The sequence below is a fragment of the Artemia franciscana genome, chromosome 20 (assembly GCF_032884065.1).
Source record: "Artemia franciscana chromosome 20, ASM3288406v1, whole genome shotgun sequence".
NCBI classification, from domain to species: domain Eukaryota; kingdom Metazoa; phylum Arthropoda; class Branchiopoda; order Anostraca; family Artemiidae; genus Artemia; species Artemia franciscana.
The window spans coordinates 28,115,931-28,139,039 of record NC_088882.1 but is presented as its reverse complement, the minus strand read 5'-3'; the positions used below and the strand labels follow the sequence as shown (position 1 = coordinate 28,139,039).

The following is a 23,109-nucleotide window of genomic DNA, read 5'->3' as shown; positions in this document are numbered from 1 at the left end:
AGATACCTCCATTTCCACGTTTTCTAAGATTTCCGGTTTCCCCCTTCAACTCCCCCAATGTCACTGGATCTGGTTGGGATTTAAAATGAGAGCTCTAAAGCACAAGATTCTTCTAAATATCAAATTTCATTAAGATCTGATCACACCGTTCGTAAGTTGAAAATACCTCATTTTTTCTAATTTTTCCGAATTACTCCCCCCTAACTCCCCCAAAGAGACCAGATCCGGTTCGGTTATGTCAGCAACGTATCTTGGACTTGTGCTTATTCTTCCCACCAAGTTTCATCATGATCTTTCCGCTTTAAGAGTTTTCCAAGATTTCCAGTCCCCCCCCAACTATCCTCAATGACACTGGATCCGGACAGGATTTAAAATAAGAGATCTGAGTTACGAAATTCTTCTAAATATGAAATTTCATTAAGATCCGATAACTCCTTCGTAAGTTGAAAATACCTCATTTTTTCTATTTTTTCAGAACTAACCCTCCTCCCCCAACTCCCCAAAAGATCCGATCACTATCATTAGTGATATGATTAACTATCATTAGTTAAAGATCCGATCACTTCATTAAGATCCGATCACCTATTCGTAAAATAAAAATACCCCAATTTTCACGTTTTCCAAGAATTCCGGTTTTCCCCTCCAACTCCCCCCAATATCACAGGATCTGGTCAGAATTTTAAATTAGAGCTTTAAAGCGCAAGACCCTTCTAAATATCAAGTTTCATTAAGATTTGGTCACCCTTTCGTAAGTTACAAATACCTCAATTTTCAAAATTACCCCCCCCCCCCCCAACTCCACCAAAGAGAGCAGATCCGGTCCGATTATGTCAGTCACGTGTCTTAGACAGGTTTTTATTCTTCCCATCCAGTTTCATCCTGATCTCACCGCTTAAGTATTTTCTAAGATCTCCAGTTCTCCTCAACTGTCCCCCCCCCAATTATGCTGGATCCGGTTGAGATTTAAAAAAAGAGATCTGAGTCACGAGGTCCTTCTAAATATGAAGTTTCATGAAGATCCGATCACTCCTTCGTAAGTTAAAAATACGTCATTTTTTCTAATTTTTCAGAATTAACTCCCCCACCCCTAGAGCGGATCTGTTCCAATTATGGAAATCACGTATCTAAGACTTCTGCTTATTTTTCCCACCAAGTTTCATCCTGATCCCTCCAATCTAAGTGTTTTCCATGATTTTAGGTTCCCATACCCCAAACTCCCTCCGATGTCACCAGATCCGGTCGGGACTTAAAATAAGAGCTTTGAGACACAATTTCCTTCTAAATATCAAATTTCATTGAGATCCGATCACCCGTTTGTGAGTTAAAAATACCAAATTTTTTCTAATTTTTCAGAATTAGACCCCCCACCAACTACCCCAAAGAAAGCGGATCCGTTCCAGTTATGTCAATCATATATCTAGGACTTGTGCTTATTTTTCCCACCAAGTTTCATCCCGATCCCTCCACTCTAAGTGTTTTCCAAGTTTTAGGTTCCTCCCTCCCAACTCCCCCCATGTCACCAGATCCGGTCCGAATTTAAAATAAGAGCTCTGAGACACGATATCCTTCTAAATATCAAATTTCATTGAGATCCGATAACCCGTTCGTAAGTTAAAAATACCTCATTTCTTCTAATTTTTCAGAATTAACCCCCCCCCCCCCCCCCAACTACCCCAAAGAGAGCAGATCCATTCCGGTTATGTCAATCATGTATCTATGACTTGTGCTTATTTTTCCCACCAAGTCTCATCCTGATCCCTCCATTTTAAGTGTTTTCCAAGTTTTAGGTTTCCCCCTCCCAACTTTCCCCCCAATGTTTCCAGATCTGTTCGGGATTTAAAATAAGAGCTCTGAGACACGATATCCTTCTAAATATCAAATTTCTTTGAGATCCCATCACCCGTTCGTAAGTCAAAAATACCTCATTTTTCGGAATTAACCCCCCTCCTCAACTACCCCAAAGAGATCGGATCCGTTCCGGTTATGTCAATCATGTATCTAGGACTTTTGATTATTTTTCCCACCAAGTTTCATCCCGATCCCTCCACTCTAAGTGTTTTCCAAGTTTTAGGTTTCCCCCTCCCAACTCCCCCCCCCCCCCCAATGTCACCAGATCTGTTCGGGATTTAAAATAAGAGTTCTGAGACACGATATCCTTCTAAATATCAAATTTCATTGAGATCCGATCACCCGTTCGTAAGTTAAAAACACCTAATTTTTTTCTAATTTTTCAGAATTAACCCCCCCCCCCTAACTACCCCAAAGAGAGCGGATCCGTTCCGGTTATGCCAATCATGTATCTAGGACTTGTGCTTATTTTCCCCACCAAGTTTCATCCCGATCCCTCCACTCTAAGTGTTTTCCAAGTTTTAGGTTTCCCCCTCCCAACCCCCCCCCCCCCCATGTCACCAATTCCGATCGGAATTGAAAATAAGAGCTCTGAGACACGATATCCTTCCAAACATCAAATTTCACTGAGATCTGATCAACCGTCCGTAAGTTAAAAATACTTCAATTTTTCTATTCTTTCGAATTAACGGGCCCCCCACTCCGCCCAGATGGTCAAATCGGGAAAAAGACTATTTCTAATTTAATCTGGCCCTGTCCCTGATACGCCTGCCAAATTTCATCGTCCTAGCTTACCTGGAAGTGCCTAAAGTAGCAAAACCGGGACCGACAGACCGACAGAATTTGCGATTGCTATGTGTCATATGGTTAATACCAAGTGCCATAAAAACCAACGTAATTGCAGCAGGCTACAACTTTAATGAGTGCCCCATCCACCAGGAAGGGTAAGTGATACTTCACGATTGGCAGGAACGAGCACTCCCACTTCACCAGCGCAAGGGTATTTGCTAATATTATTTTAAGAAGTTAGTGTTAATCGGAACAATCACAATTTGCTGTCTTTAATTACCTAATGTTGTCCTGTTGATGCAAAGCTTCACTTTAGTGCATGGATAGTAAACGGTCCGGCAATGTCGTAAAAACAGTTTAGTTGGAAATCCTTGAAAAATTTGGAGGAGTTTAAATTATTGACCAAGCTAAGAAATAGACTTACGTTTAAAATCAGAAGTGCACCCTGACTCCAAATACAGCATCATCTTCCGTTGGAAATGAAATTTACCCTCCCCTCCCCCTCAATGTACAAATATATACACAGAATTGTATGTATGCATTGAATTTTCATTGTTTAGACAAAGTGTTTATTCAATTTGGAGAAAAAGTGACTTTGGAGAAAAGTAATATATATATATATATATATATATATATATATATATATATATATATATATATACCAGAGAGAAAGAGAGAAAGAGAGGAAGAGAGGAAGAGAGAAGAGAGAGAGAGAGAGAGAGAGAGAGAGAGAGAGAGAGAGAGAGAGAGAGAGAGAGAGAGAGAGAGAGAGAGAGAGAGAGAGAGACCGGCGGCATCGTCACTGGTCCCCGGCACGGCTACGCGGCAGACTTGTATAGATTGATTCTCAATGGCAGCTGTCATTTGACCCTGGCCTTTTCTTGCCATGGCGTCACCATAGGTTCGATACAAACACATTGAGAAAATTGAGCTTCTTCCTTAAAGTTGTGACCTATTTAGTTCGTTTTTGTGTCCAGAAATGTCAATATGCAAGTTTTAAGGGAAAACAAAAACTTTGTAGCCGATTTCGAGACCGGGCCCCGGCACTGCTACGCTGCAGACTTGTATATATTGGTTCTCATTATCGCTTGTCTTCTAACCGCAGACAATGTGAGCCTCTTCTTGATGTCATGGCGTCATCATAGGTTCGATACAACCACCCTGGGAAAAATAGAAATTCTTCCAAAAGTTTTAAACTTTTAAGATCAGTTTTTCTAGCCAAAAATGTCAATAGCCAGTTTCAAGAAGAAAAAAAAAACAACTATTTAGCCGATTTCGAGACTGGACCCCAACAACCGGCAGGCTTATAGACCAGCACTTGAATGAGGCCTTAACCCTACTCATCCATACAATCACATAGGTCAAACAGCATAGCCATACACAATCAACCATAAAGAATAATCCATGGACAGGCAGTCATGTCGTCAATAAGTATAAGTCGTCATTTACCAAACAATAGAAAAAATAATATAGACAAATAATTCAGAGGCAGCACCCAACATAAGGGCTCATCAGGAGAATACACTGGCCTATATAGGGTTTCGCCACTCTAAATTCTCTACCCAGCACAGTGTTGTGGCTACCACAGAATATCCATGGCATCCCCGCGTCAGGTATCACCCCCAAAATACATGCCTATGAAAAAAAAAAAAAAAAACACAGCAAATGTAAAACAACCAAGTAAAACCAAAACAAGCTTATCCTATTAATATATCCCTCCCTTTAGCAACAATAGGTAAACTAAATATTATAAATTTTACCAAATCACAAATATTAACACATTGCAAAAAACCTGAATGAACTAAACAATTATAAAATTCATCTTTACCATGTAGCTAATTTTTAAGAAAATCCGCTATTTTTATATATTATTTTATATATATTTATATATATATATATATATATATATATATATATATATATATATATATATATATATATATATATATATATATATATATATATATATATATATATATATATATATATATATATATATTATATTATGATTTTGAGATAGAAGGATACAAAGTTAAAGGAAATTAAAGTAGGATACAAAGAGAAGAAAACACACTGTCATCGTCTTTTTCTCTGTAATATAACTGAAGCGTTTCAAATTCATTTGATGTGTTCGGCACGGGATTTCTTTTAAGAGGGAATCATCAAAGGGGAACTCTGTTCCGCTTGAATTGAGGCGGTACTCTTTACATTTGAGTGAAGTAAGGTGAACACTTTGCTTACCAAAAGATGAAAGGAAGAGATAGAAAATGATCAGAGAGAATCTGGACTTGGAGAAATGATGACTTTGTTATAGGTCTGTTATTCAATTACCAGCTAAGAATAACATGAAATATAAAAGAATATTTATAAAAATCCGGCTACATACAACTAAACACAAATCTAAAACTCTTGTTTTGTACTTGAACCTTTCAGAAGCTAAATATAATGAGCTTCATTACATAAATCTCAGAGATAATTAAAGATGATGACAAATTGCTAATTTCGGATTTTAGTTTAGCATTCATCCTGTGAACTCCAAATACGAGAAAGTATGCCATCATATTTCGGTGTATCATTTCGATTTGACTATACAATTTATTTCAAGGTTTCATTTACATTCATTTCAATCTGATGAAGTCAAATTGGCTATAATGAACAATATAGGTATATTTTAATTGGACACAAAGTCAAATTCGACTCTTAAAACATTATGTAATACTCAACAGCCAAGATGTGTTTTATAATATGTTGTTTATACTATAATTACTGTTTGAATCCTTTTGAACAAACCAAGCTAATAGTAGACCAAGCGCTTTCTCAGCGAAATCTAAAAACTAAACTATCAAGAGGAACATTTGGCACAAAACGTTTGCGTTTTTTAAGGAACGTTCAGCTTATTTAGTTTAGGAAAGCTCATTTAAGCACATTCAGGTAACTTGTCCCAAAATTGACCCACCTCCTTCCTATTTCCTGATAAGGAATGTAGTGGTCAGGGACGCGGAAGGACCCTGGTGTCAGAATAATTTGATTCCCCATTTAAAGTATCACACAATAGTGATATACCTACACAATATGAATAATCAAGCGAAAGTCAAAATGTGTCCCAAATTACTGAAAATGTTGGAGGCAAAAAATTGCTAATCATTTTTCCAAAAAAATCAAAATACAAAAAAATGTCATTTCACATAACTGTAATTTTGGTGGAGGGGTTGAACTCTTGGGTCTCTTCTTTTGCTTGAGTAATTCAACCGTGGGTTTTCCGAATTATTCTACATCTTATAGAGTTCGAGAATGGTCATATCCAGAACTTATATTCACGAGAGGGAGGGGCATCAAATAATTTTGTTCGAGGGGGGTGGGGGGTAAAAAGCATTTTTTTAAGACAACATAAAGAGTTGGGCAATATTTTCCAGTCTTTTAAAAGAAATAATCTTTTTACCTGCATCTTACGAACAATTTACAAGCCAGAGAAACATTTCGGGGAGGGGAGGGGGTGGAGACCCGTTCCCCTCCCTGAACCTGTCTTTGAGGTTTATGAAGGTTTCACTATACCATACAGATTTATACCTTGCAAATACTTCTGATTTTTGTCGCGCATCCGTTGTATAGAGCCTTCTTGTTTGAGTTGCCTCTAGAGCTTTTCTTGTAAGGGGTGCAAGCGCCGCTGATTTGCTTGATGTTGCTAAGGAGGTAGTGGGTAGTTCCATGTCTTCCATTACAGTTGGCAAGGTTCTCGTGTTCGGGTTTCGGGGGAAATCCACAGATTCTGTATCGCTTTCATCCCCTTAAATTCAATACAAAAATAGAAGTTTTGCTTTAAAACAATCCGCAGTCAAAATATATAAGAATATAGAGAAAAGAGCTCAAACAGAGTACAAGGTAAGATTTTTTCCCTTTAGAACTGTAGGAGAAAAATCTTAGAAAAGACAAAAATAGGAAATTATGACCTAAAAAATAGCGATTTCTTTTGAAAGTTTTGGGCTGTTTGCACCTATAGGCAAGGGTACTTTAAGAAAATAAGAGTCGCATGCAAAATATTGACAATGACATCCCCTCAAGTCATAAATATACACCGAGAAAGAACTATCCCTTATGATCTGTCCGAAAATCCACCCATCTTAGAATTTTTAGAAAGATCCCTGAAATAGGGAACAAGCCAGATACACTATGTGAGCAAAGAAACTTACCTACCTCTTCAGTCGTTTGCACAGGTAGCCGGGAGTGCAATGCGTTATTGGGAGCAAATCATTCGACATTTCCCGAGTTTTTCCCCCATATTTATCCTGGTACCCATTTAAAGCTTAAAGCTGACTGAGCTTAAGAGTCCAACCATTGATCCCCGTTCTAAACCAAATAACCAGCAACACCAGGACTGGAACCACAAAACTCTTCTCTAAATATACCTAGTCCGTGTTTTTTGATTTTTTACCGGAAGGGGGGGAGAGTTCTGCTTTAGAATATTTTGGAGACGAAATGAAACTCTTCATTCGATGTTATATACAGATAATTTAATGAAAACACTTTTTGAAAATTTTAAAGAAGCAGTATAGACAAAAAGTCAATTAGTAACAGATGTAGTCCATTATTGGATTTTACAATCTTTTTTGAGGAGTGGGGGCTAAAGGATAGGTTACTGACAAAAATTACAGATAATGCTATTATTTTACAATATTCAGTATAGCAGAGATTTTACAACTCGATAATCTCATTAATAGTGTTAGAGGAAGTTCCCAGAGAGCCTGAATAAAACTGAGAGGCAAGATTTCTAGCATTGCTTGCCAAGCATTCAATATTTTTTTTTCTATATTTTATCCATTGTGGCAGGTACATTATGAGTGCCAGATATGGCAGTCCTTTACCTAGTTTAACTAACAGGTGTTATACAACCTCTGAATCTTTGCTTGAAGAAGTCAGCAGACGACTTTGATGAAATACCACCCTTAGGCAGTTGGTAACAGAGGAATATGTAGCGCTGAATAAAGCTACAGGCGTGCGACAATGTGTTTGTACATTTGCCTTGACAAACTTTTGCAACTCCTGTGAGTCTGGGGAGCTTACGGTTGAACAAATTCCCACATATCATCTAAATTTCAGATACCACGTGGAGCTGAAAAGTGCCTAGTTCTGCTCCAAGTACAAGTTAGTTGACGAACTGTTGCGAAAGGAGAGAAAGCTCCTCAAAATAGAGGTGAGTGCATTCACTTACAGGCGATTGTCGGTGGCTTCACATCACACGGTATCTAACACGATTCTGGAGCCTCTGGAGTGGTCCTAAGTGAAGTTTTGGAGCTGCATCATGAAGAGATGTTTGAAGGATGAAGGATGATGGAGTTGAATGTCTGTATGTATGTATTTATTTATTACCCATCATACAAAATAATGACCTGATGGAGTACATTGAAAAAAAAAGAAGAAGGAAACAACATATCGTAATTACATTCTAAAATACAAACAAAAATAATTCCACGTCAAAAAAAACATTTTGCCATTCATGGCCGGTTTGCTTATTGCACATGTCTACATTCAGCTCAGCTAACTTAGCACACGGATTAGGCAAGCTATATTTTTTCATCAAATAGGAGTTGCGGGTCCACGGAGGAACTCGCAACAGAAACTTAGCAAATTTGAAGAAAACGCGTTTCATCCTAAGATGGTCAGATTCACTAAATATAGAGTAAAACGGTACTAAATACAGAATATGTGGCAGGACGACACTATTATAAATTCTCGCAAGATGGGCTCTATTCAAATGAAACTGAGAACTAACAATTGTACCATATGCACGACGGATTTTCGTTTCCATACTTTCTAGCATCAATAGCCTAGTTTTCTTCTGATTTTTTCCAATAGGAAGGCCAAGATATTTCAACTTAACACAAGGCTTTAGTTCTGTACCATTCAGATCTATAGATTCTATTTCATTAAAAATCAAAACATCACATTTTTCAGCATTTAGGGAAAGTCCAATATCACTGTAGTTTTTACATATCTCCAAAAAACATTTTTCTAGCCCACTGATAGTCCTACTAATATTACAAACGTCGTCTGCATAACATAATATCGACCAATCAGTACCTTTATATATACAGCACGAAGAAAGTTGGCACTGAGCTGGAAGCGTTGCATTATTATAAACCGTGGGAGAAGTAACCGCACCCTGCTTAACCCCGATATGAATTGGTATATACCCATCAGTCAGCAAATTGCTTCCAGGTATACGTATTTTTGCTTTCATATGGCGGTACATGTACAAAGAGGTCTAACTAAGTCTAGCAAAACACCACGGTTCAAAAGCTCATTCATTGCTTGGGGATGCAACAACGAATCAAATGCTTTACTAACATCGTATGTTCCAAGCGCTAGAGTACCGCCGGATTTATCTGCATCGATCAACAGAATTGCACATACATTTTAGAGCATGGAAGCAACGAAGCTTAGGCTGGAAGCCAAACTGGTGAGGTGGCATGTAAAAGATAGAACGTAGGTTATTAATTGTAAGTAATTCAAACACCTTCGCAAAAACGCTTATGTGAAGGGTTTATGAGGAAAGAATCAATCCTAACTTTTTAGGACATTAGCATCGGGTCCAAATCATGTTTTGACACCCAGGCAAGATAACACAAAAAAATCAATTCAAGGAAGGTATGAACCCTCTTGATCGACCATTCAAGCACCTAACCATTTTCCAGTCTCTGGCAAATCCCCTTAAAAGGGAAGGAAAATCCTTAATAAGGCGTCGTTCTTTCAGACGACTGCAAGGGCTTCTCTGATTTAAGAAAGGTAGTGTAAAAGAGATGCGAAGTTGTCTCTAGTGTTGTCGATATTGAAGACAACATTAATACTGTCGCTATGAGGAAACGCAGCCTTGATCACAGGGGCGCCTATTGGAGGCAAACAAAGCATTTGGCCCCCAAAATATTATGCCCCTCCCCTCCACGCTCTGGTTTTTGACAAATACCTTTTTTTTTGCATTTCAACAAAAAGATTGAAAAAAATCTCCTCAGATTTTGAAAAAAAAACTTTGGCCCCCTCCCCTCCCGATATTATTTGTGAATTCGCGCCTTTGCTTCATCAATTTGTAACAGGAGGTATAATCTTCAGTGACAACCGTCAAATGATTTATTTAGGAACTTTAATCATGTCATATAACCTACCAAACATTCTATATAATTTGAGCTTTTTTCCAAGAGATCTATGCCAAACTTTAGGGAAGAGAGGTGACTTGTTTCTTTCTTTCTTCTTATGTGACTTCTTTCTTTCTTTCTTCTTATGGGTTAGGATTGAGAAACAGTAAAGCTCATTGTTGGAAGACCGAGAGGTCTGTACAATACAAGTCCGTCAAGTTCATTTCCCCCCTCTTTTCTACCCTCGAACCATCCTCTTGTAACACAACATTTTTAGGAGTTATTCCCGAACTTAAGACCAGAATCTCAACTATATATACTTTAAAAGTAAATGTGTATACATACCTCTGTTACTTTCCATTTTGGGAGATTCCACCCCTTGACCCGCATCTTGTTTCTTATGCACATAATCTAAAAAAATATCCGATTTAAAAAAGTTCGGAAAGGTTGAATTTCGCATTTGCATTTCACATTCTTTCTGAGCCGCGTCGAATATCCTCGCGTCTATCTCCGACTTTGCACTGATTTTATCATTAATATCCCTCCGAACTTCCTCGCTTAAAGGCACTTTCCGCGAACGAACATACTTTCGATTTATCGCTTTCACAGTGGGAACTATGTCAGATCCGTGGAGTTTAAGCCCTTCGCATGCAAACCAAAATTCAAATAAATGACCACAGCCTTCGGACTCCATAAATTGTCGGTATAGTTCGACTCCATCTTGATCGAGAAGGAGGTTATGTAGATCTTCAGACCAACGAAGGTATGATGGGGATCCCGGCGTCGGAGGTGAAGAAGAACGCGTAGATTCAATTTCTCTTCGAATATCTGGAGAAAGATACTTATTATAGATACGTATATTTAAAAATATTTCAAGACTTTAGTTGAACTAAATTGTCATAAGGACACGAGAATAAGCATTAAAACGTAAAAAAAATAAAGGTTTTTTGGCTCACTGGGTTCATTTAAGTAACCAAATAATAAATAAAGCTCGGGAGAATTCTTATAAAAAAAAGTTCATGGTAACGAACTTAAGCAAGGAGCAGTCTGGCCCAATAGTAACAGAAATCTAAAAAAAAATTATCGCAATTGATACATCAAAAGAATTGACTTTTTATGGTGATTCCAAATATACAAAATTCACTTAGCTTAATGTTACCCATAAAAATCTATGAACCAGAGAACATTCATCTGATTTTCAGAAAAGGGGAAAACAACCCCAAAAAGTCCAGCTACCTTACTAAAAATCCCACTATCAAATTCAGCAAGTCAGAGACCCTACTGTATGTTTCAAGCTCATATCTACAAAAAAGAATTTTTTTTAATTTTTTATCAGAAGAAAGGTCAGGGATGTGTGTTTGTTAATTTTTTCCCAAGGATGATTGAATCGAACTAATGGTACTAGAAGTTCAGGAGAGAGCTCATTCAAACTTCCTAGTCCCCTTTTTAAGTGACCAAAAATTTTGAAGGGCAACTAGCCCCCCTTTCATGCCCCTTTCACTCAAAAATATCGATAAAAATTTTGAGACAGCCATTTGGTTCAGTATGATCGAAAGGTCCAATAAGTATGTTTTCGGGCAAGACACTCCCTCCCACACATAGCCCCTGGGGAAAGGGCAACGAGTTACAGTTTAGTTTACCCATTGTTTATACATAGCATTTGTTATTTGGAAATATATACTCTTTTTTTTTGGGGGGGGGGGAGGGATATTTTCTCCTGAAATTTTTTCATTTACTGGGGCGAAATTGCCGGGCGAAATTTTCCATGTAAGAGGAGGACTTTCTGGTACGATTTTAAAAGAACAGAAATCTGATAATAATCTGATAATTTTTCAACTGATAATAAGGAGCCATATTAAAACTCAAACGAACGCAGATCAATCCGTACATGAGAGGGGATGCCCCATCCTCAATCCCTTGCTCGTTATGCTAAAGGTTCTTAGTGCTTTAAAAAAGCTTCTCATTTCAATTGATGGGTCCTTGTCTTTCAGCAGTTGTTCTTAAAGAATTTTGACAACAAGTCAAACGTTAGCGTAAAGAGGGAGGAACTGAGGAGGAGGCACCCACCTTCACGTATGGAGTAATTTCTGTTTGTTTTAAGCTCCTTACTCTCGGTTGAAAAAAGTTTTTTTTTTTAACTTAATAACTATTCTTAAGCTTGCACTTCTACTCTGCGCTTCCAATGGGCTCGTTAACCAACCTTCTCAAACCAAAATCGCGAAAAAAAAGTAGACCATTAGAATCGCCGTTGTCGAAAACCATATACAGGAAACTTACAGCCCTAAACCATGGGTAACACTTTTTTTTTCTTCTGTCCTTTTTTGTTCGTCCCTAGCGGGGGGCACTGGAGCATCATAGAGATGTGTTTAAGGGCTCGTTTAAAAGCTAATTTTTATATCTAATCCTTTTTTGTAAATTTTGTACTAAAATACCATGTGGCACCCAAAAAGTGCACTTTGGGTGCCAGTTGCGGAATGGAAAAGCTGGGAAGGATAAAAAGGGCACTATCATAATCCCCATCGTTGAAAACTCTAACCCTTAGGCTTAGAATACCTCCTCTTGCTTGTTCCCCCGCCTAGCCCTCTTAATCATATTCATAGATTACGTACGGACTAGTTGAGCTAGCAGGCTACTACAACATAATAGAAAACTGTTTAAGGGCTCACTTAAAAGCAAGTTTCTATATCTAATAGTTTTTATAAATTCAACTTGATGACGCCATCACAAGTGCCTTATGCCATCCAAATTGCACTTTGGGTTGTATTTCCATATTCTTTTTCTTTTTTAATGAAACTATCACAAGAAGGGCCTTTTCCAATGAAAAGACTCGGAAAAAGAATTTTCATAATCTAAGAGGGTACAAATACTAGGAGGTACAGTCCGTCCTCAAATGCCGCCAATAGAACTAGCACACATACAACATTTTAGAGAGATGTTTATAAGAGTTCGGGGTCTAGTTTACCTTTTTGTCTTAAATTTATAGCATATAATAATCACATGATTTGGCAAATGTCCCGGTATGTAATTTCATCAGTTGACAAACATGACGTCAGTCGACAAACAACTTCATGACGCATACAGCTCAATCCTTATAATGATGTCAGTCGACAAACATGACGTCAGTCGACACACAAACATGACGTCACTCGACACACACACACACACACAGAGACAACTTATTTTTATATATATAGATAATAATCACATGATTTGGCAAATTAAACAGTATAGAGATCAACTCTTGTTTACAATATACTTTAGTCAGGTGAGAATATTTTTGCCTTTTGGCAACGGAGATAAAAGTTAAAATCTTAGATTTTTTTTTCTTTTTTTTTGTAAATATGTATTCACTTTCAAGCACCAATTTGTTTCAAATGCTGAACTCGAAGTAGCAAAAAAAAAATAAGGAAAACATAAACTTCCGTAAATTGTATTGAATACATATATTAATTCTTTAAATAATTTTATATATAATTAAATTTGTTATTTACAGCTCCTCAAACATACTAAGGATAAATACTCAAGAGACTATTTTTGGAACCAATCCCAGATTTTCTAAGTCAAAGTTTAAGAGAGATGCGAAGTTAAAGCTATAGCCTATTTGATACTCTATTTTAGCAAAATCTGTAATCAACTTCATTAGATTCTTTTCCAAAGTTGAAGAAAAAAAAATAATGGAGAGAGGTGCGAAGTTAAAGCTTTAGCCTATTTGATACTCTATTTTATTAAAATCTGTAATCAATTCTATTTGATTCTTTTCCAAAGTTGAAAAAAAAATTATTGGAGAGAGATGCGAAGTTAAAGCTTTAGCCTATTTGATACTCTATTTTAGCAAAATCTGTAATCAACTTCATTAGATTCTTTTCCGAAGTTGAAAAAAAAATATTACAAGGTTTATTGTAACTATTCTTAAAACTTACAAATAGACAAAAATTCACTAAAGAAGTTTTTATAATTAAAATAAAGATCAAATTTGAAAACCTAAAATGGGACAAAAATTACTGATTTGCGGTTTATACAACATATTTTTGAAAAACTGTAAACACAACTGGCTTGTGATGTTTTCCTATTTTAGTAGAATTATGAAAAACTAGCATTTGACCTATTCAAGTTTGAAGAGTTGTTCCCCAACTAGAAATCAATTTTCCAATTAAATATAAACAGCGCCTCAATTTTTGGCTATCTCCAGAATACAAAAAAAGGAAAGCGATTCCGAGTTAACATACCATAAAAACAATCAAAAATATCTCGACATTTTTCCAAATCCTCTCTTCGCTGATTACAATCGCTTGAGCAGGTAGAGTGGCTGCTACATCCTTCAATTTCAAAATTGTCACACAAAAGCCTATTTTCTATCTCGCATCCCCAGCAGCTGAATTCCATAGTTTCATATAGAATTTAGAACTCTTTAAGCCTTGGTTCAGAGACTACCAAAAGAGTAACTAAAGAAGAGGATATTTGGAGACTCATTCGGCTCCAAAATAGGAAACTTGCGCATTTTAAACATGCTTGGTTTAGTTGCAGAGTCTTTGAGCGGAAACAAACAATCAGGGAAGAAGAAGAAAATGGCTACGGTAGTAATTAGTAGTCAAAGTCCATATGTTATTAAAAAAAGCGACATAAAATTCCAAGTTTTTATAATACATACGCTTTTTTGTTCATGTATGAAATCATTTTTTAAGAAATAACACATAAAATATATAATAAATGCTACTAATATAACAATAAACAAGAACAAAAACCTTAAAAATACTTATATTAGTTATTATTAATAAGAATTATTATTTCATACAATATTATAATGATTACATAAAATAAAATATCTTTAATAATTTTTTACTAAACCATATACAACACATAAAATCATTAAAAACGGAATTTTGATAACAACTGATACATCAAAAGAATTGGCCTTTTGAACTAATTCCAAATACATAAAACTTATTAAGCTTCATGTTACCCATCAAAAGCTACGAGCCTAAAAGAATTGCCGGTTTTTCGAAAAAGGGGGGATGCACACGCAGAAAGTCACCATCAGATCAAACATATTTGAGAGCCCTACTGTAGAGGTTTCATGCCGCTACCTACGAAAATGTGGAAATCTTTATTTTTGTCAGAAGAAAGGCCATGGACACCTGTTTATTTGTTAGTGTTTTTTCCCCAGGGACGATCTTATCAAACCAATGGTCCTAGAAGATCGAAGAAGGCTTATTCGAACGGAAATCAAAAGTTGTAGTTTCCATTCTAAGTAATCAAAATATTGGAGGGCAACAAGCTCTCCTCACACACCCCCTTTCCCCCAAGACATTCGACTAAAATTAGGGATAGCCATTTGATTCAGCGTAGATAAAAGGTCCAATAACTATGCCTTTGGGGATGGGAAGACCCCACATAGCCCCCGGAGAAAGGACTTTAAGTTACGCAGTTTGCCCATTGTCCACATACAGTATTTGTTATTGGGAAATGTACGATTTTTCTTAGGGGAGATTTTTTCTGGCAGGGTAGATTTTCAACAGTCCCAGCATCCTTACCTCAGTGAAGTTCAACCAGGACTGATAAATAAATACGCTGAGGTAAGTATGCTGGGACTGTTTTGAAAAATTCTTCAGTTTAGTTTTATTGATTTTATCCTGTTGTAAGTTGTTTCTTCTTATATATTTTTGTATTGCTGAGGACGGCCCTTGGACATAGGGCCGAAATATTCATTCTAATTTGTTTCCCACTGTCTTGAGAATTTCACTATTGTTCTTCTTGTTTTTGGTGTTTGTTAACAAAGGTCCTTGCTTGTATCTGAGAAACACTTTTTTTTTTTTTACATACAAAACCAAACCACATCTTCTACAAAATGCTGCCACGCTAAGAAAAACTTTACAGTAAATTCTAATATATTTTTTACTTAACACATTCAAGGAATGAGCATTTTTACCGAATTACAATCGAGCCTTTTAAGGCTTTGTGCTTTATTACTTCTTTCTCTTATTATATGTCTTATTTCTTATTATATCTATTTCTTTTTATTTTATTTCTATCTATTTATTTATTTTATATTATAAGTTATTTCTTATTATATGTCTTATTTTTTATTATAGTCTATTTCACATGGCTAGCTCCTCCTACTACATCTAAAACTGAACCCAGCTATGTAATGTGTGACAGTGATCGACGTCTTTTCTCTTTTGGTCATTATTTAACTTTCATACTTTCTGTTTCTAGTCCATTCGATAGAGTAAAACAAAAATTCTTTAAACCACGCTGCCTTTCAATTTAAAAGAAATAAAAAATTGAAAATTAGGTAACTTTTAATATGGCAGTAAAAAAAAGACAAAAAACTATTTACAAAAATAATTGCAAAAGTCCAGATGTTAATCGCTTCATATTTGGAAGCCTTTATCAATGGGGAAAAAAACAACTAAAAGTAGCCCAAAATACAAATAAACATATTGAAAAAAATGAAAAACAAAAGAGCATAAAAATACTAAACGAAGAAATTAAAAAGAAAAGCGGACAAAAACTCAAATCTGAACAAGGTTTACAGACGTTGGTTTTTATTTTTCTGCGGAGCGTTTGTTTTGTGTTTTTCTCATCTTCCCAAAAGTTTGTTTAAGATAGATTTTTCCTGTTTTTTTTCATTGATTAAGGCTTCCAGAATCAGATGGGAAGCCAAAATATTTGGACTTTTCAAATCATGGGTACAGTTTTTTTCTTCACTGTCTTCAAAGTTTTACCCCTTTTTCATTTCCATTTCATTTTAAATGTAGTAGGGTGGATTTCAAGCAGCTATTGTATTGTAAGGCCCGAGATAGGTTTTGAGGGTAAGAATGGGCGTTGAACAAGCCCAACCTTTCAGCTTATCCGCAGCAAATGAGAACACATCGCTTATAGTCCATTGGTAAGCATCCGTAAAACGACGTCCTGGATTAAGTTAGATATCAGATGATGGTAGGCATGGCCGTATACAGGGGAGGGGGTTACGGGGTCAATTTTGAAAAACGTAAAAACGTAACAAAAATACGTGTGAACAAATTTTTAAAGTGTTTTTAAATAAAATTGTATTTTTATCGATGATTCCTATTATTTTCAGTAAACTCGAAAATAAAAGGCTTCAATAAACATTTCTTGAAAATACATAAAAACCCTGGAATTTAGTGTCTATAGTAGTTTGACGTCCATACTTCAAAGGGTATGGGAATGCCAATTGACATGTTCTTTACTTTGTAATCCATATGGCTTCTTCTTCATTTAAAGAAACGATTAAAACAGGTTTTTAAATACTCTTAGAATTGACCATATTATAACATTAAAAGGTTTCACAAACCTTTTTTTTATCTCTGTATGCTATTTTCTTGAATATTTTGTCTGTTTAGTCTAGTTTTCCTTCTTATTTTTTCGTTGATAAGGGCTTCACGGCGTGGTACCAAAATATTCAGAAATATTTCAGTTTATTTTTTTACTGTCTTTATTAAAAGTATTACCCGTTATTTGTATATCTCTATATTTTCATTGTACTGTATTTACTAATGGAATGGCAGAGTGGTTTAGGATATTACTAACAAATTATTAACCTGCCACTGCTTATAGCTTGATAACATGCGTATTCTTGCTGGTTCAATATTGTTACCATTCCTGAATCAGCTTCAAATGGCAATTCTTCCTCACTTGACAATAAAAAAAAGTTTTCGGTTACTGTGGGCTAGATTTCGTTCTTAACTAGATTGCGATCAACACCACAACCAGGACCATATTATACAGGCGAAAGCTGCCCCTTCTTAAAATGGCGCTATCCAAAAAGCATCGTACTATGAGGAAACCCAAAATATCTTCAATCAAAATACCTTAGTATGACGTAATCTAAAATACCTTCAATCAAAATATCTCACTATGACTTAACCGAAAATCCATTCAATACGCATTTAAGTGCGAACGCCAGCAATGACTAAATTTTTTACATGCATATTTTGGCTGACTCGGAAAGATTCTCTTGTATGAATTGGATATAAGCAAACGTGAAATAAAAAACTAATTATTGTCATTGTATACCTTAGAATTTTCACAAATTACGAAGATCTTAGCAGGTATTTCTCATATTTGAAATAAGCAGTAGGTCTCCTATTGTTGCTTTTTTCGTCCTTTCTGTTTTCTTTCTTTTGAATGTAAGCCAAAACTTAAGAAAATTTTCTGTTCGCAAAACGAGCGAAGCGTGAAACGAACAAAATTATCTTTAATTCTCACCCTCTAAAGTAAATTTTACCACTCTACTAAGACTTCTAACGTTACACTTAAGATTTTCTTGGGTAAAATTGTTGTTTGTAGGGGAAATGCCATAAATCGGCACTTTGCTGCTGCGCGATCTCTTCTGCTGCATAAAAAGGGTTCTATTTTTTTTTTGTTGAAATGAGCCCTCTTTTGACAATCCATGACCATTGAATCGATATGATTATCCCCGGGAAAAGAGAAACAAATGAAAGAGAGAAAATGCTCTTTTTAGGGTTGAAATTAAATAAAAAAAAACAAGTTTTTTTAACTGAAAGTAAGGAACGACATTAAAACTTAAAACGAACAGACATTACTTCGTATATGAAAGAGGCTGCTTCCTCATCAACGCCCCGCTCTTTACGTTAGAGTTTGACTTTGTCTATCAATTCTTCTTTTTAAAACAGTAAAAAACTTTAGCGTAAAGAGCGGGGCGTTAATGAGGAAGCAGCCTCTTTCATATACGAAGTAATTTCTGTTCGTTTTAAGTTTTAATGTCGCTCCTTCCTTACTTCCTTACTTACTGTCTTACCTTCCTTACCATGCTGTTCCTTACTTCCAGCTGAAAGTACTTTTTCATATTTATTTTTTCATTGTGTTTTTAAATAATGCTAGTAAATCCTGCGCTCCCTTCATGGAGATTTTCATCCCCCATGACAAATTATCGATGGAAAGTTCCCCCAGCATATCCCCCTCTTCTCAACCCCTCCCCCAACCAAAACAATCCTCCTGAAAACGCCTGTACACTTCCCAATAACCATTACTATATGTAAGCATTGGTGAAAGTTTGTAACTTGTTGCCCCTCCCATGGGGACTGTGGGGGAGTAAGTCGTCCCTAAAGACATAGTTATAAGGTTTTTCGACTACGCTGAATAAAATGGCTATCACAGAATTTTGATCCGTTGACTTTGGTAAAATAATTAGCGTGGGAGGGGGCCTAGGTGCCCTCCAATTTTTTTGGTCACTTAAAAAGGGCACTAGAACTTTTCATTTCCGTTAGAATGAGCCCTCTTGCAACATTCTAGGACAACTGGGTCGATACTATCACCCCTGGGAAAAAGAAAAAAAAAAACAAAAAAACAAAAAAAACAAATAAACACGCATCCGTGATCTGCCTTCTGGCAAAAAATACAAAATTCCACATTTTTGTAGATAGGAGCTTGAAACTTCTACAGTAGGGTTCTCTGATACGCTGAATCTGATGGTGTGATTTTCGTTAAGATTCTATGACTTCTAGGGGGCGTTTCCCCCTATTTTCTAAAATAACGCAAATTTTCTCAGTCTCGTAACTTTTGATGGGTAAGACTAAACTTGATGAAACTTATATATTTAAAATCAGCATTAAAATGCGATTCTTTTGACGTAGGTATTGGTATCAAAATTCCATTTTTTAGAGTTTTGGTTACTATTGAGCCGGGTTGCTCCTTACTACAGTTCGTTACTACGAACTGTTTGAGAAAGCCCCAAAGACCTTCTTCCCAAATATCCAATAAGAAGCTATGCAATACTGTACACAATTTGATGAAAAAAGGATGTTCCATCGGATTTGACAGTTTACACTAACAGTGTTAATCGCCATTTCATGACCCCTCAGCTAGGAATAGCACGGCGATGCTGTGGAGCCTCTCATCCTGTGCTTTAGCAGACCCTTCCTGTTGACCTTCCACACATTTCTCAAAATACCCATTTTGGAGCTGGTTGACTCTTGTTGAGCTTATACAATCCCCAAGAGCGTAATTGCTATGGGACAAGGGGGCAGTTGCCCCCTCCAGACCTCACTTTGCTCCCCAGCCAAAATTTAGTTTCTGAAAAAATCTTGTCAAAAGTAAGATAAGCCTGCATAATTCAAGCAGCCAGGACAAATAGGTCAGTTTTCTTTGGCATATATTTGCCCTTATGGTTCTATGTGGTACATTTTTCATTTTTCACTGCCATTTTTACTTTTTGGGGGGAAATTGGCTGCAACTTTGCCTCCCCCTTCTGGATTTTAATGAAACTACGCCACTGACAATCACACCTCTAACCTCCGTTCAAAACTAAATAATGGACGACATCAGAACTCGAGCCATCAACCTAAATGACATAGCATTGTAAGTCCAGCGCGCTAGCCATTTGGAAGAACTTAATTTCATGAAGCTTCGAATGAATAAACCTATCTAAATAAAGATTAAAAGTAAATCTCTACGTTAACCGTTCACTTTACATTAACAAAATCTACTGGTAAGAACAAATGCGTCGACCCTCGGCATTGTGGCCTTTGAAACTGGGAACCTGAATATATAGCCTTCAGGAAAAATCTAAACTGATTGGATATTTCAGAACCTTAAACTGATAATTATTTCGCTTTCTTTGTGCCAAGATTGTTCTCTATGCCACAAAAATCAAACAGTTCGCGGTAACGAACTGTAGTAAGGAGCGACCCGGCTCAATAGTAACCAAAACTCTAAAAAATCGAATTTTGATACCAATATCTACATCAAAAGAATCACATTTTAATGCTGATTTTAAATATAAAAGATTCATGAAGTTTAATCTTACCCATCAAAAGTTACGAGCCTGAGAAAATTTGCCTTACTTTAGAAAATAGGGCGAAACAAGCCCTAGAAGTCATATAATGTTAACGAAAATCACACCATTAGATTTAGCGTATCAGAGAACCCTATTGTAGAAGTTTCAAGCTCCTAATTACAAAAATGTGGAATTTTGAATTTTTTGCCAGAAGGCAGATCACACATGCGTGTTTATTTATTTATTTGTTTGTTTTTTTTTTCCCAGGGGGATCGTATCGACCCAGTGGTCCTAAAATCTTGCAAGAGGGCTCATTCTAACGGAAAACGAAAAGTTCTGGTGCTCTTTTTAAGTGACCAAAAAAATTGGAGGGCACCTAGGCCCCCTCCCACGCTAATCATTTTCCTAAAGTCACCGGATCCAAATTCTGAGATAGCCATTTTATTCAGCGTAGTCAAAAAACCTTTTAACTATGTTTTGGGGACGACTTACTCCCCACAGTCCCCGTGGGAGGGGCCACAAGTCACAAACTTTGACCAGTTTATCACAAACTTTGACCTTAAAATCTGGGGGATTTTTAAGGTTGGGTGGGTAAGAAGAGGGGGATATGTTGGGGGAACTTTCCTTGGAGGAATTTGTCATGGGGGAAGAAAAGTTTCATGAAGGGAGCGCAGGATTTTCTAGCATTATTTAAAAAAAATAAATAAAAAAATAAATAAGAAAAAGTTTTTTCAACTGAAAGTAAGGAGAAGCATTATGATGGGCTCACTTCCTCGTAATACCTCGCTCTTTACGCTAAAGCATTTTTAGTGATTTCAACTATTTATTCTACGGCTTTTGTGATTCAGGGGTCATTCTTAATGAATTGGGACAAAATTTAAGCTTTAGTGTAAAGAGCGAGGTACTGACGAGGGGATGAACCCCTTCATATACGTAATAAAAACATGAGAATACAGAAGTTCGTTACGTAAGCTAATTTGTAAGTTACGTATATCTTTTGCTAATAAAAACATTCGTAAAAAATTAAAAGTTCTAATTGCCTTTTTAAGTAACCAAAAAATCGGAGGGCAACTAGGTCTCCTCTCCCGCTCCTTTTTTTCTCAAAATCATTCGATCAAAACTATGAGAAATTTAATTAGCCAAATAAATAAATATGTAAATTTCGTTTTAATTATTCATATGGCGGAGAGCCAAAATCAAAACATGCATTGATTCAAAAACGTTCAGAAATTAAATTAAAAAAAAAGTATTTTTAACGGAAAGTAAGGAGCGACATTAAAACTTAAAACGAACAGAAATTACTTCGTATATGAAAGGGGCTGCTTCCTCATCAACGCCCCGCTCTTTACGCTAAAATTTTTTGCTGTTTTAAAAAGTAGATTTAAGAGAAAGAGTCAAAATTTAGCATAAAGCAGTCCCTTTCATATACGAAGTAATTTCTGTTCGTTTTAAGTTTTAATGTCGCTCCTTACTTTCCGTTAAAAAAAACTTTTTTTTTATTTAATGGCAGAAAAGGTCACTTTCCTCTGACGCAATCTCATATACTACTTAATAAGGGCTCTAGGGCGTATAATTTCCATTCGAATGAACTTCTTTAAGGAATTTTAGCACCACTGGTTCGACAACCCGACAACCCCAGCAACCCGACAACCCGAAGGCAGAGACAAAAATAGAGAATTCGTGACCATTCTTCTCGACAAAAATACGAAATTTTGCTTTTTTTGTCAATAGGGTTTGAACAATCTGTACATTAATAGCGCTCTTTGTTCTGCTACATTTGATGGTGTAAATATCTGCAAGATCACCCATCTTTTGAGGGAATTTCTCTTCTTTTTCTTAAATAGCTTAAATTTTCTCAGGATCATAGCTTTTCGTTGGTAATTTAAACTGAAAAGAAAATTTTCAACTATCACTCATTTAGAATTACCATAAAAGCCGAATCTTTCAAAGAATACATTCTTTGAAAGAAGTCTTCTCCGGATTTTTTCTTAAATACTTTAATTTTCTCTCTTTTTGTGTCTTGAATGTTTTTTCTTTCTTTATTTACTCTGCTATTGTAAATTTCTTAAGTTTTCATATAGTTCATGGATATAGTGTATTCTCTTGCTGTTTTTTTTTTTTTTTTTTGCATTATTCTTCAGAAGTGTTGTTTTTGTATATGATATGGGTTAAAAATAAATTATTAGCGTTCTTTTTATAAGGACAAAAATTCAGTTTATGAAATTTCTTGGTTTTACCAACCTATTCCAGAAATCTTCCTTTTCTTATTTTGAAAGCAGATAGGTATATCTTGCCCACTTGATAAATCCTACCCAGTAAGGATAGGAATCAAGACTGTATCCAGGATTTTTGTTCGATGGGGGGGGGGGGGGTTAAGAGTAAACTTTACAAACCGCACCAAAAATTTGCTTATACAGAATATTTCTTTTAATTTTTTACGAGTGGGAAAAGAAAGTAGGGGGGATGGTTCAAACCTAGAACCTATTATCCCCATGGATACAACCTTGGCAGGAGTACATGTTGAAGTAACCTCTGCCGTCCTCAAACGCAGTCTGTAAGAAAAATGTAAAAAAAAAATCAACATTTCAT

At 36.1% G+C, this 23,109-nt stretch overlaps 1 protein-coding gene across 5 annotated transcripts in view; it reads right to left on the bottom strand.

The window, feature by feature from the left end:
* The window catches only part of LOC136040073 (axin-2-like), a 123,709-nt gene that overhangs the window by 50,499 nt on the left and 50,101 nt on the right, over positions 1–23,109 (bottom strand). For 4 of the 5 annotated variants that reach the window (XM_065724147.1, XM_065724145.1, XM_065724144.1 and 1 more), the window contains exons 4-5: positions 10,107–10,589; positions 6,205–6,421 (exon numbers count right to left, since the gene is read on the bottom strand). In XM_065724147.1, the coding sequence (XP_065580219.1) occupies positions 6,205–6,421; positions 10,107–10,589 (700 nt within the window). Of the gene's footprint in view, positions 1–6,204; positions 6,422–10,106; positions 10,590–13,987; positions 14,182–23,109 lie in introns of those variants that run through there. The other variant, XM_065724148.1, reaches the window with a different exon arrangement.